The 15,211-nt window shown below is 37.0% G+C and overlaps 1 protein-coding gene across 2 annotated transcripts in view; it reads left to right on the plus strand.

The window, feature by feature from the left end:
- Window positions 1–203: 203 nt before the first annotated feature.
- The window catches only part of LOC126333873 (atrophin-1), a 64,979-nt gene continuing 49,971 nt past the window's right edge, over window positions 204–15,211 (plus strand). The window contains exons 1-2 of one of the 2 annotated variants that reach the window (XM_049996776.1): window positions 204–902; window positions 1,068–1,155. In XM_049996776.1, the coding sequence (XP_049852733.1) occupies window positions 363–902; window positions 1,068–1,155 (628 nt within the window). In that variant the 5' untranslated portion in view covers window positions 204–362. The remainder of the gene's footprint in view (window positions 903–1,067; window positions 1,156–15,211) is intronic. The other variant, XM_049996775.1, reaches the window with a different exon arrangement.

Here is a 15,211-nt window from a genome sequence, read left to right on the forward strand (position 1 = left end):
CTCACGTATGGTATGCGTGAAAATGTATTTCGATCAGTTTTTCTGACATATTTATGCGGATGGACGAAATACGAATTTTGTTTTCGGTAAAGACAATCAGGAAATCGTTAACTGAAATAGATTTGTTTCTACAGAGCGCAAAGTCAATTAGATCGACTTTCTTCCGTACGCAATTCAAAACGAGCGCGCAAAGTCGATCTCTCAAACGCAACTATCCTTGCACTCGAATGCGTATCGATACCAAGCCCGCTGCTAAATGGGGATTTTGGGAGAATTCTGGCTTCATAGTGTCGTGTGCTAATACTTCTAAAATCCTTGATTCACAGCAGAATTAAACTAAATTGTATCAATGGTTTCTGGAAATGGTGTGTAAGGAAGACGTTGTGTCATGGTTTAAAGAATTACGTGGTCACAAACGTATTGATGTGATGTGCAGTTTGCTGAATATGTGCCTTCCATTCGAACTGAGGTATCTTGGCACATGTCTGGAGGAACTTGGAAAGAGAGATTTCCATGATTTAAGGGAAACAGAAACACGAGCGAATAACGTCGCCGAGCTTGCGGACTTGCAGTGTATTAGTGATAAACGGACACAAAGGAAATTAACGTTGTACCTATCTCTTTTACAGTCCTCAAATCATGCATGTTCTAATGGCCTGTACAAAATTTTAGCGAGCTTAGATTTTAGTGATCTTAATTTAAATACGGACAGTGCTGATGAAAATCCTTTTGATGAACTTTTACTACTGTATACGTTAGCGGCTAATCACCCTGCATTCACCTACGAACAAAAATCAGTGCTTGTTAATATTTTATTGAAGCTTCAAGACGAAGAAGACAAAATTTTCGCTGCCAAACAGCCAGTGGGCATTGGCCTGCTTTACGTGAAGCCTCCAATCCAGGTTAGAAACAACTAAATGTATACCAAAGCGGTAAACTCTATTTATGTGCTACGAAATTCAGTGATGTTTATGTTTTAAGAGGTTAGGAGTGTAACATTTCAATAGGATAGCGTGCAGGTTTGAGATGAATACACAATGTTGACACAGTATTTTGTCACTGTTTAGGCCTGCGTCCCTTGCCCGGCAACAGAAGATCGACAAGATGTAATTAGCCACTGCTCAGGGATGGCAATACCCCCCACTCACCCAACAGGTGAGCTAGTACTGGTTTTATTTTATTTTAACCACCAATAATTATACTACTGCGAGTGTACAATATTTACTAGAGTACACAAGCACTTTCGAAAACCCGTATTGCCTTAAGTTCCATCATTAAAAATGAATTCAGCAATTATAGTTGATTTTGTCGAGAAAGAATTTTAGAAAATGTGTTAAAGTCCGAAAATATCCTCGTTCTTTGAGAGTCAGTGTCTTAATGCAGTAATTATTTATATACATTGATTAAATTGCAGTGTTGCTTGTGTGTGTAGTAAACAATACATTGACACTGACATTTCAGCCATCACCACCCTTTCCAAAACATTTTTGTGTATTTGTATGTGTACTGCTAAAGTCATAACATGTATTAAAAATCTAAAATACATTAAGTGTCAGTTGCTCGTATTAGTTTACACTGTGGAATAAGTTGTTTACTATTACGCAAACAAATTCAGAATGTTTACATAAAGAGTATTTTCCTTCTTCCAAGACAGCTGTTTTACTTAAGCATTTTGCATATAAAGTGTAAAAAAAAAATTTAAACCTACCTAATGTCTGTTGTATATAGTTCAGTGTAAATTAACATCATACTTAGTTCAAGTTCTCCTATCCCATACCAACTGAAGAAAAAACGTTTTGTATAATTATAATATTCACAATTTTTTCTGATCAAGAAACATTGTTCAGCTCACTAAATCTGACCAGATATGATTTTATATAATTCCAACTATAAGCTTCTTAAGTCCACAAGTAAGATTTGTATTTAGTTGGCCTACTTACAGAGCAAGATCTAAGTCCAAGTGAGACTAAAGGTCAAACTATAAGTTTTGGAGAAAGTTATTAATCATTGGTGAAGAAAACCACACATTAACATTTTGGAAGTGATAATTTCCTGGTGAAATGGTACTTTTATGACACTCACAAGTGCACTATTGTATTATAAACTGGATGACCCGAATCTCTTGTTGATGCAAACTATCATATATTTTGAATATTCCCCCCATATTAAAATTTGTACAATTCACCTGCCATTGACAAGTAATATTCAGCTACTTATGTTTCAAATTTAAACATCTGTCCATGGATTCGTTCTTATTGTTCCTCAGTTATTGCTTCTGTGCTCTACCTTGGTGTTATTGTACTGACTGTCGGTGTGTGCCATCGAGTTGTGTCCTGTTTAATGATTGTAACTGTTTGTATAATGTGTTAGTCTTTTTTTATTATTTAAAAAGCGAAGTAAAATAAGAAGGTAGCAAATATTATATGTTGAAGAGCCAGACAGTGAAAGGATAAATGATTACATATCATGTGTTTTTGTAGTTTGTTGACATAGGTAGTAAACACCCATCTCTGCCACCAGAAAACAGTAGAACATTTTCCTGTAGAATTACTCATAATAGAGATAGCTTAAATATGATTATTAGCCTGTGTTTTAATTATTTGTTCTGTAAGATAAACACTGAAACACGATTGTGAAACATATAACTATAAAAACAAATATCATGTCATATGAAAAAAATGGTATTTATTTCTTATGGCATTGATTGTGGTATGAATTTAAATACGTTTTGTTTATACTCAACAGCTTTGCTTTTTGGTTTTACTTAATTTGTTCGATTTATGGTACAAAGGCCCTGTTGGTATTTATTTGCTCATTTTACTTGATGTCTAGTATTATGTTCCAAAAGTTCAAATATGAACATATTTTGTTTTATTTTGACTTTTAATTCCCTTTGCCAGTTTAACGTCTTTTTATTGTGACTGCTGCTAAACTTTGTCTTCATAGTGTTTCACATTTCAGTACTTCTCTCTGCATATGTAATTTTTTACTATAGCTCATGTATAGATGTTATTGAAATTAGTAAAATATCAAATTTTTTTGTCTGTTTATGGACAATTTACATTGAATGTGAAAGTAAAAGGTGTTTTTTTTTTTCTTCTTAACAAAAACTTGTGCATTTTAATAGGTTACAGAGTATATCAAGTAAATAAGCTGTAGGACATTATCATATTTGCATCAGGCGTTGACATTATTGAGAATTATGGCCATAAGCTTACTAATCATGATTATTGTTTACTGATTGTGTGATCTTACTAAGTCCTCCTGCTTGATTATATCACCAACCACCCCAATTTCTGTCCATAAATATGAAAAATTTTCAGTTCCATTTTCATGAGGTTTGCCAAGATAGCTGTCATGACCTGTACAAAAAGTTATCACATGTTGTGCCACTACCACTGTTCAGTTGAAACAAGGAGTGTTGAAGTACAAATTGATGTGTACAACAGATTTCAGCCATATTGGTATTGTATACTAAAATTGATGTATGTTCTCTGTAAATTAAAATTGCCATAGGTACCTGATTCTGACCACTGTCAAACAAGTTGCTGATAACAGATATGCCATTGTAAGATTGTGCTCAGTTCTTTAAGATGTAATCTGGTTGACTGTTTTATCAGTGTACAGCATTAACCATCTTATGAAGGATTGGTGAGAGCAATTAACCATATACTTCATGCCACCACCATTAGTCTTCAATGTTGCTATTGTATGAGTACAGCCAAGGGTCTGTCCTGGAGGTGCACTTTGTGTTAGTTTCAAGCTGAGTAATTTTTGAGATTTCACAGCAAATCTGTCTGGTTACACTTGATAGTACTCAGTACCCATTACATGTTGTGGGGCTCTTCAGGCTAATACTAAATTGATGCATGTGTCTCTTTGGCAAGGCAGGGTGCAAGTTCCTTTTGTGATAATTCCTCTCCCTCCCCTCACCTCCCCCCCCCCCCCCCCAATCTTTTGAGTCAAGCAGAAGTTGTAAAAGACTGCATTCCTGCATTCAGCTGGCTGTAAATTCACTGTGGCAAGTGCCAGGGATGCTAGACTTGTCTAAACTGCTGTTACCTGACCCTGTACTAGTAATCTGTTAGATTATTAATGTACACTAGTTTAGAATTCCGTGTATGACAGCTCTCTTTATCAGGAAATGTGAAGCTGTATGCAATATAATCACATAAATGTTGGTTAACACATTCACCTGAAATAGACCTATGGGCATTGCTATTTAATAAACAATAAGATTTTCTATATTTGTACTTTCACACTCATAAAGCATGTATGACAGATCAATTGGATTCATTATTATTTGCCTTCCCCTCTTAATTCTATTCATGAGTGGTTGGAAGATCCAGGAAACTATTGTTCCATGTGGTGATAGCTTCCATATTGTCCTCTGAAGAAAGCCAAGCAAGCAGTAAGGGATTTTGGACAGTACACTTTCCCAATCATATTTGTTGAATTGTCATCGGTCAAACTGTGGCACTTTGGTAAAATATTGTGTAATGTTCTAGCGTTGGTCCCTCGTATGTTAACTGCTGTGTTATTTGAATTCTTTAAAAAACTATTTGCATGTAAAAATATGCTTGTTAGCATTAATCAGTTTTGTTAATCCATTCCAGCCACTTATTTAAAACCATACACATGTGATATTGATCCTTCATGTATGTCATTGTTTCCTGCCTTCGTTTTTTCCAGCTCTTTACGTTAGACTTACCTGCAGTTATGCCCACAATGTGTCTAGGCATATATAAAAGAATTTCTATTGTAGATCATTACAGATAATGTATGTTACTGGAAGTTATTTTCTCTCAGTGGCCATTTTTTAACTGTTATGCACATACAAGCAACAGTGAAGTTTAGCTTGAAGCTATTTATTCCCTTTATTTTTCTCTACCAGATTAGATTGTTACCACATACTGCCTGCAAAGAAAACAGTTAATTGCAGCTTTCAGTAGGACCCTTGAATTAAAATGTGAACTTTTACATGCATGCACACTTAACACTAGGGCATTTTATGATCTTTTTCTATCCAGAAGTCTATTCTATTGAAAAGAATAAAGATCAGATAAGAAATCGTAAAAATATAATGTAAATCAGTCGCAGTAAAGTCTGTTTCATGGCACTATGTAAAGTTATGCACAAAACACCCCATTTGAAGTGCTTGGCTTTAATAATAATAATAATAATATCTCTCTCTCTCTCTCTCTCTCTCTCTCTCTCTCTCTCTCTCTCTCTCTCTCTCTCTCTCTCTCTCTCTCTCTCTTATGGTAGACCTACTTATTTTAGCTTGGTGTAACATTTATACTCGGGGAAACAAGTTTAGAGTTATGTTTATGTAGGTATTTTTTGGTGCAATTACACATACAAAATCATTTTGTGTCACTAATTTTAATACTGGGATTTTTGAGGGCATGTAAACACACGGGAACAATTAAGACTATAGGATGGCCATAAAGTATATTTAGACTTGGAATTATACGCTATCTGCCTGGCTTGCAAGTTGACCACATCACTGATGTTTGTCTTTGGATTGATTGATGATCAGAACAGAGGGCATCTGAAATATTTCCCAAGTGAAGAGCTTCTTTCTCCCAATTGATCAAAGTCTAATTACTTGGTGGTTCCTTACCGAACCTTTCACGAAACCTGTCCTGTCATATGTATCATATTTTCGTAGTTGTGATTCCTTTCTTGGACCCACACACTTATCACTAAGTGCTGCTCCAAAGTAAAGTCATTGTGCTATCTGCCTTTGTTCTTCACTAAACACAGAAAGGCAAACAATGAATTACTCACTGTACTGACTTTATACTCCTCCCTGAGCAGTTACATAGCAGTCATTGTGCAATTCATTTGAAGAGGACTGTTGCAATATCAGTTGTTTGGGTGGATGGTTCAAATCATAAATATTGTATCGTCTTACACTGTCACACATATTTAATTACAGTGTAAAGTGACACACTGGCCATACTGCACACCTCCAATGGTTTGGAGTTATCTAAGGTGATTGTTGTTGTTCACATTTCTTTCACCTGTGGCAGTGATTTGTATATGTAAGTTTCATCATAGCTGAGTCCACATTAAATTGTTTCGCTCAATATCTGGCTAGGTACATTAATTCAAGAAAGGCGAGGGCGTACCACCCCCAGTTGGACCACGCCTGGTAATGCACTGCCGTATCCAAACCAACTTTCAGGTAGAGAAAGCAATGATTTTTGTTATCTGTACTGCTCCTTTTGCATTAATGTAGGTTTGCTAACTAAATTCATATCTGTTTGAAACTTACTTACAAGTTCCTAGAACTGTCTTCTTTTTTCGAAGCTCTGTATCCGTTAAAACGACTCCTTGCTGGTACTAGTATTTTCTGCTGACAAAACTCGCCATTTTATATGTTGTACTTGCGGCATTGTCCACACTTCAGATCATAGCACATGGATTTACTAATTACTACTTTCATGAATAACCGCAAGTAAGAGCTGGCCAGAGAGGCCGAGCGGTTCTAGGCGCTTCAGTCTGGAACCGTGCAACCGCTATGGTCACAGGTTCGAATCCTGCCTCGGGCATGGATGTTTGTGATGTCCTTAGGTTAGTTAAGTTTAAGTAGTTCTAGGGGCCTGATGACCTCAGAAGTTGAGTCCCATAGTGCTCAGAGCCATTTGCGCCAAAAGTGAGAGTTTATTTCTACTTCCATTTTTGTATTCAGTGAGCTGCAATCTCTACATTAAATCCCTGGATCATGTATGTGGGAGAATCTTTTGCCTGGCCATGTCTAACCACGTCAGCGGAAAGCTTAAGAATATTTTACTAATTGCAAGATGGTGCACAGCATGTGGACCACCATTCTATGTTAACAAATATGACAGTTGTTGAACGACTTATTTCAGTCTCTCAACTGTTCTTAGATCAACCTACATATCAACAAAAGAAGAATGTCATCACATGTGCAAAGAACACAGTAATATCACGATAGCCTCAGGATGTGTGTAACACGATATATCCTGTGCATATACTGAAGTGCCTGTATATGAGTCATTACCATGCAGGTCTTATCAGTTTCATGAAAAACTTGAGTAAAAAAATTACTAATTATCAAAACTAATTGTTCAATAAATATTTTATTAGGTTATGGTAGTCAAACATGAAAAAGCAAGAAAAAAAGGGTGTGCACCTCATACACTGAGGTGACAAAAGTCATGGCATAGCAATGTACACAAATGCAAATGGCACTAGTATCTAATACACAATGTATAAAATAACAGTGCATTTGCAGAGGTGCCATTGGTACTTAGGTGGTTCATGTGGAAAGGTTTCCAGTGTGATTTTGACCGTATGACGGAAATTAACAGATTTTGAACATGTAACGGTAGGTGGAGCTAAATGCATCGGACATTCCATTTTGGAAATCATGAGGGAATTGAAAAATATTTGAAGACTCACAGTGTGAAGAGTGTGTAGAGAATACCAAATTTACGACATTATCTCTCACCATGGACAGTGCAGGGGCCAACAGCCTTCATTTAATGGCCAAGAGTAGTGGCTTTTGTGTAGAGTTGTCAGTGTAACAGCCAAGCAACGCTGCATGAAATAACTGTAGAAATCAATGTGAGACCAACAAACATATCCATTAGGACAGTGGTGTATGGCAGTAGACAACCAATGTCTGTGCTTTTCTAACATCACGACATTGCGTGCAGCACCTCTCCTGGGTTCATGACCATATTGGTTGGAGCCTAGGTGACTGGAAAAGCATGGTCTGGTCAGATGAGTCCCAATTTATAATAGCTGATGGTAGGCTTCAGGTGTGGCACAGATCACACAAAACCATGGAGCTAAGTTGTCAACAAGGCACTGTGCAAGCTGGTAGTGGCTGCATAATGATGTGGGCTGTTTACTTGGAATGGACTGGGTCCTTCACTGGAAATGGTTATGTTCGGCTACTTGGAGACCATTTGCAGCTGCTCACATACTTCTAGTTCCCAGGCAATGATGGAATTTTTATTTGTGATGATGCGCCATATCACCAGACCACAACTGTTCACGACTGGTTTGGAGAACATCTGGCCAATTTGAGTGAATGATTTGGCCACTCAGATTGCCTGACATGAATAGTGTTGAACATTTATGGGACATAATTGAGAGGTCAGTTAATGCACAAAATCCTGCACTGGCAGCATTTTCACAATTACAGATGGCTATAGAGGCAGTATGGCTGAGTATTTCCACAGGGGCTTCCAACGACAAGTTGAGCCCATGCCACATAAAGTTGCTGCGCTACCCCAGGCAAAAGGAAGTCCAACATGATATTAGGTGGTGTCCCATGACTTTTATTTTCTTTGGTAGCGCACTTGAATTATTAAAATTTGTACATTTACATTTATACTCCACTAACCACAGTGCAGTGTGTGGCAGTGGGTACTTTGTGTACCTGAATCACTTTCACCCTTTAATTTGTGAACCGTACAGTGGGAGAACAATTGTTTAAGTTCTTTTCTTTAAGGCCATATTTTTAAGTTAGTCATTAACAAGTCCTATTTTAGAGGAAGCCATATTTTTCGAGGCTTGTATTGAAATCTATGCTCTTAAATTTTTAGAGTAATTTTCTGGGATTGGAAAGACCTTTGTCAAAATAGACAAGTTTGACAAAATATTGTTGGTTACAAATTGCACGTAACTAATTTATTATAATAAACCTCTCAGTGGCCCACAACTACTTTCTTGTATCATCTCTCTCTTTAGTTGATGAATGAACAGATTCTTGATGAATTCTGTAGCTGTTCACCATAAAATATGTGATTTCATGGGTAGTCCATTGTTAATTGATGACTGTGAAATGGTTCAGTTCTGTAATGCAAAGTAATGTCAACTTTTGCCCATCCATTTTGGACAGTGTCTTCAGTTTCATGATGTTCTCTTGAACTTAACTGTCGTTGCCTATACTTATTTGCTCTCCCTCCTTCCTCATCATTCCAATCTTTTCCCACCCTCCTCCCCTCACTTGTTTATTGCGTGTCCTGTTTGACCTCCTTAAAATAAATGAATATAACTACTTCACTTGTAATTTCCTGTTGTTTTATATTCAGTGTTTCCATTTATTTTACTTCCTGTCAGTGCAGTTGGTCAACTGATGGTATTTACCCACATTTCCTCTTTGCATGTCATCACATTGGCCATACTGAGGCACTTTTAAAACACCACTTAAAACTTAAATGTGTTCATCTTCAGATGACCTGTGAAATTACATATTATTTGTGATTTCTGTACTTTGGTTATCATTAATTTTGCTCAGATGTGAAGTGATTTGTTCTTGGGACACTATACATAAAAGCTCATTAATTTGAGTAGTCCTTCCTCAAGTCAGTAAAATAATGCATATGTTACGTTTGTGCATAAATGGTATTTCACTTTAACATAAAGTTAAAACTCATGTTTCCTAATCAGTGTCATAGCAGGACATTATTTGCATCTATTTATAAAAACAAGGCCCCAGTAGTAGAAGACATTCCAGGGGGACCATTAGTAGCCTTGAGAGAGCCGACCTTGACAAAACTCTTCCATCTGATATGCAAGATGTATGAGATGGTGGAAATACTCTCAGGCTTCGAGAAGAATGATTCCAATTCCAAGGAAAGCAGGTGCTAACAGGTGCGAGTGTTATCGAACTATCAGTTTAATAAGTCATGGTTGCCAAATACAAACTCGAATTCTTTACAGAAGAATGGAAGACCTGGTAGGAGCCAACCTTGGGGAAGGTCAGTTTGGATTCTGGAGAAATATATGAAAATGCGAAGCTCTACTGAACCTTTCTTAGGAGATTTTGACAGTGTTGACTGGAATATTCTCTTTTAAATTCTGAAGGTAGCAGAGGTAAAATACAGGGAGTGAAAGGCTATTTACAACTTGTACAGAAATCAGATTGGAGTTAAGAGTCAAGCGAGATGAAAGGGAATCAGTGCTTGAGAAGGGAGTGAGACAGGGTTTTAGCCTATCTGCATTGTTATTCAATCTGTACATTGAGCAAGCAGTAAAGGAAACCAAAGAAAAATTGGAGTAGGAATTAAAGTTCATAAGAAAAATAAAAACTTTGAGGTTTGCCAAAGCCATTGTAACTCTGTCAGAGACAGCAGAAGACTTATAGGAGCAGCTGAATAGAATGGACAGTGTCATGAAGGGAGGATATAAGATGAACATTAGCAAAATCAAAATATGTATAATGGAATGTCATTGAATTAAATCAGATGATTCTGAGGGAATTGGTCTAGGAAAGAAGACAAAGTAGTAGGTGGGAGAGGACTGGCAGTGGCAAGAAAAGCATTTCTAAAGAAGAGAAATTTGTTAACACTGAATGTTGATTTGAGTGTCAAGAAGTATTTTCAAAAGGTATTTCTAAGGAGTGTAGCCATGTATGGAAATGAAACATGGGCAGTTAACAGTTTAGACAAGAAAATAGAAGGTTATAAAATGTGGTGCTGCACATGAATGGAAAATTATATGGGTAAATCATATAACTAATGAGGAGGTACTAAATAGAATTAGGGAGAAAAGAAATTTGTGGCACAACTTGACTAAAAGAATGGATCAGTTGGCAGGACACATTCTGAGGCATCAAGGGATCAATTTAGTATTGAAGGGGGACCAAAGGTCATAGAGGGAGACAAAGAGATGAACACAGTAAGCAGATTCAGAAGGATGTTGGTTGCTGTAGTTATTCAGAGATGAAGAGGCTTGCACAGGGAAGAATAGCTTGGAACAATAAATACATAAAAGTGATGGGCTTTCTTGTTATCTGGCTCTTATTTTTTATTTTTTATGAGCTGCTAATAATAGAAGCATTTCACTAGGAGATGTCTTGATCTTAATTGTTATGGAAAACATGTGAACTGGAAAAAAATGGAGAAGGAAAAAAAACCACCCCCATTAGTTGTGAAAAAAATTGAGGAAATTACACACTAATTGTGGGGTTTTGTTATAAATTGCCATACTTGGGACCAGTTTAAAGGTCAGGTCTATGTCTGCACTTCATTCACACAGTTATGGAGTCTTCAGTTCTGGGGGTGTAAATAAATGTCACGACTGAATGTTATTTTTCTCCTGCATCATTTTTCTTACAAATTCCTTGGTTTCCCAAAATTATTTAAAGGGATTTCCAGGACAGTTCCTTTGAAAAGGTCGTGGTAGAGTTGTGCTCCGCCATCTTTGTTCGGTCTGAGCGTGTGCTCTTCTCTGATTACCTCATATTGAACAGGACATTAAACATTAAAGTCTTCCTTCGTTCATTTCCAAGTAAATTTTCCTTCAGATAAGTAGCCTTCAATTGACATATTAAAGATCCTACATATCAGTTTCTCTCTCTCTCTCTCTCTCTCTCTCTCTCTCTCTCTCTCTCTCTCTCTCTCTCTCTCGGATGTACTACTCTGTAGGTTTGCTTTCGTTTCTTCTGAGGAACAGATTGGTGTATCAAGTTGAAATTTGTCACATACTAAGGTCTACAATCCCCTGGTGGTGTAACAAATTTAAACTTCTAAGTCAATGCACTCAAATATACAGCTATTTGCCTCACATATTTTGATACAAACTCACTCATTAAAGCCTGTTGCTTCCCATTGACCCAGAATCATTAAATTTGGCAAGCAACAATGTTTCACAGCTGTTAATTAGTAGTTATATCACATGACAAAATATAATATTTTGTTTTTAATTTGTTATCAGACTGTCTGTGTGTTTTTCTGTTAAGACCCCTTTTGCTCAGAAATTACTATTGTGAATGTGAAAGTACACAAAGATTCTCAATTCCCAGGATAGATCAACTATGAACACGCTCTCTCTCTCCCTCTGTGTATGTGTGGGGGGGGGGGGGGGGGGTGGGGCGGGGGTGAAATCCTCACAGCACGAGTCCTATTCGCACTTTGCCAAATATTATATTATTATATTGATTTGCATTATTTAAATGTTTTGGAGCACTTCAAAGTCTATGGTAAATGCACATCTTTCTGTACTAGTTTCAACTGCCATTACTTCTACTATATTATAACAGTTGCACCTAGTGATGACACCATTGCCAGCAATACTGAAACTTCTTGGATATTCCTCGTGTTTTCTTTTATGTGACTTCTACCAGTATTGATTGAGGTAAAAAGAAAACTTATTATGTTAGTAACTCATTTGTCACATTCGTAAGGCTGGAGCTTATAAGACATTGCTTTACTTCGTGTAGGAGATGAAATTTAGCATAAAACAGTCAGGTCTGATGAATAAGATTAATGATATCAAAGTGGAAACCATAGTTGTCAACAACATTGCTGTAAAACAGTGTTTTCTCAACTACTGTTCAATAAATGTTGGTGCATATGCACCTCTGCAGCAGGTGCCTGGTTCATGCACCCATGCGGAATGTTGTTCATCAATGACGAAGGCTGGAATTTGCACGCCAGTACCACAATTGTACATCCACTGAGTGGCAACAGATAGCATCCTCAGTTGAATCCCATTTTATGCTCCATTGGATAGATCGCCATTGGCGCATAAGGCTTGAAACACCTGAAAGCAAACACCTTACAACAATTGTCGGAAGAGTCCAGGCCATAGGAGGGACCATTTTGTTCTGGGGAATGTTTTTGTCGCATTCCCTGGGGTAGCTCGTCATTTTGGAAGTCACAATGGATGAACACAAGTATGAGTCTATCATTGGAGGCCATGTCCACCCTGACATGTGGTTTGTTTTTTCTCAGCCCAGTGCCATCTACCAGCAGAACATGGCACACAGCTCACCATTTATGTGCATGGTTCAAAGAGCACCAAGATGAGTTTCTCATGCTCCTCTGACAACCAGACTCCACAGATTTAAACTCAATGAAGAATCTGTTGAAACTTAGCACAGGTGGCCATGGCACTGTAGTTGGCAAGGCTCCACATACATGTCAATATCTTCCAGAACCTCATTGACTTTTCCACACTGCAAAAGTTGGTTATTTAGGCTTGTGATAGGTCATTACATTAATGTGACTGGACAGTGTATAACCATCCTGTACAGAAGTACATTTTCCCCATCTGCTTGATAATATTTTGCATAATTTTGGAAAAAAATTGAGATGTATTCACAATTTGTGATGTACAAAATCAACTACATTATGAATTGAATCTTTCAAGTTAGCTGCTAATAGTGGTGTTATATTTCGCACAGAAAACCTGTTTCAGTAGTGCTTCCATTGTCAAGTACACACGTGAATATTATAGTTTGTGAAGTTTATGTACTTTCGCAATATTTGTGCGTGGAGTTAATTGTACATGGATATTTATGTCTAGCTGGGCTAGACGTAAATATTGCATCATTGATGAATCCTTTTGTCATTTAATGAGCCATCTTTGGAAAACTTGAGAAAAAATGATGTATTGCCTGCAAAACAGGTAGAGTTAAATTGAACTGTATTGTGACCAAATGGTTTACTCGTATTGGCTGTTGAAGAAGATCTGTGCAAATAGGTTCCTAAATAAAGAAGTTGAAATCTTTGATTCCAGTTACTTCGAGCAATATTTTAAAACATTTTTTATACGTGAATAGGCATAGTTGACAAAAATGGGTGAAATATGAGACATGTGTATCTCATAAATGTGATGAAATTTATGTACATGGGGAAAAGTTCATTATGGTCATCAAGTTGACATCCTGGTAACTACGGATGTAGCAGTTAAATGATAATCTTTTGACTGTGTCTGTGGACCTGGTTAGTAATAAAACCTGGCATAATTATCTGAAATATGCTCCACATGTGATAGTTAGGAAATGGCACAGTTTGCCTTCTATATATGTAATTTTAAAAACATTTAATCAGTGATCACAAATTGTATTTACTGCAGGTTTCATTCAAGTGCACTGTTTTGTGAACAGAAGTAATGTTTTTTGAGCCCTTTGAGAACATGCATAGTCCCCCCTGGGATGCCATCTTGAAACATCTGCATCTGAAACTGAATGAGCATCTCCATGGTGCTTTAACACTGACTAAATGCACATACATGTCTTCTCTATTAATCCTGCCAGGAGTGTGTTCCAAAGTGAAGAGCATTACTCAAGAATAAATCATATGGTGATTTTTTAAAAGTTACACCTCTTGTGGTTGAATTACATTTCAGAGTTTGGCTTCTGTACTTTCTATAACTTGTGTGGTGTGATTATTCCACTTTAAATTACGATTTTAAGTACATATGTGAGCGGCACCAACAGCCCTCAAGTGCAGGGTGTTTTTTTTTACAACAGAGATAGGAAAATGTACGTGGAAAAATTTGGCAGTATTCTTTCTGCTTTTAAGAGTAAAAGTTCTTTTGAAGCAATTGTTTATTTCAATCGTGTATTTCTTCTATTTGATTTTCCTGGAACAACTTCAGTACATAGTAAGGAGACACATAGTTAAGACACTGTGCTCCCATTTGGGAGGAGCAATTTTCAGCTACCTGTCAAGCCATTCATATTCAAGTTTTTTCTTTTTTTAAAATACTGGAGTTGAGTGAGGTGAGTAGTACCTTTGTGAAGAATTTGACTGATTTCCGTCCTCATAATTTGTGATTGAGCACCCTTTCTTGTCACCTCATTGTCTGTTTTGCTTTAAAATTCAGTCTTCCCTATCTTCTTCTCTCTCTTTTAAGTATCTCTCCTGATATAATTTCTTCAACATGTTTTCAATCAGATCATTTCAAAATGGCGAGTTAATACAGTACAAATATAACTACTTAGTGTGTACAATAAGTAGTCTCCATATATGGTGCTGGTAGTGGGTAATATCATACGAGTTAGTAGTCTCCTTCAGTTCCTCAGAGCCTTCAACGTGTATAGTTCAGTGTTTTCACTGGGAGTCAAGATCTGTAAAGCTCAAAATTCCCTAATTTACACACACACACAACACACACACACACACACACACACACACACACACACACACACACACACACACACACACACACCTACAGGTATATCAGTACTTTGCAAACCAGTGTGAAATATCAGTACCCTGCAAACCACCATGAAGTGCATGATTGAGGGTATTTCCCATTCTATCAGTTATTAGAGCTGCTCCCCATTTCATTCCTAAGTGAAGTGGTTGATTAAACACCACTTTGGTATTGTAATTGGTCTAATTTTGTAGTCGTGATCCCTATGGGAACTATACATACAGTATTTTGGTATATTTCTAAATTCACCATGTAAAGCTGCTTCTTGAAATGTTAT

Source organism: Schistocerca gregaria, chromosome 2, assembly GCF_023897955.1.
Source record: "Schistocerca gregaria isolate iqSchGreg1 chromosome 2, iqSchGreg1.2, whole genome shotgun sequence".
Classification (NCBI taxonomy): domain Eukaryota; kingdom Metazoa; phylum Arthropoda; class Insecta; order Orthoptera; family Acrididae; genus Schistocerca; species Schistocerca gregaria.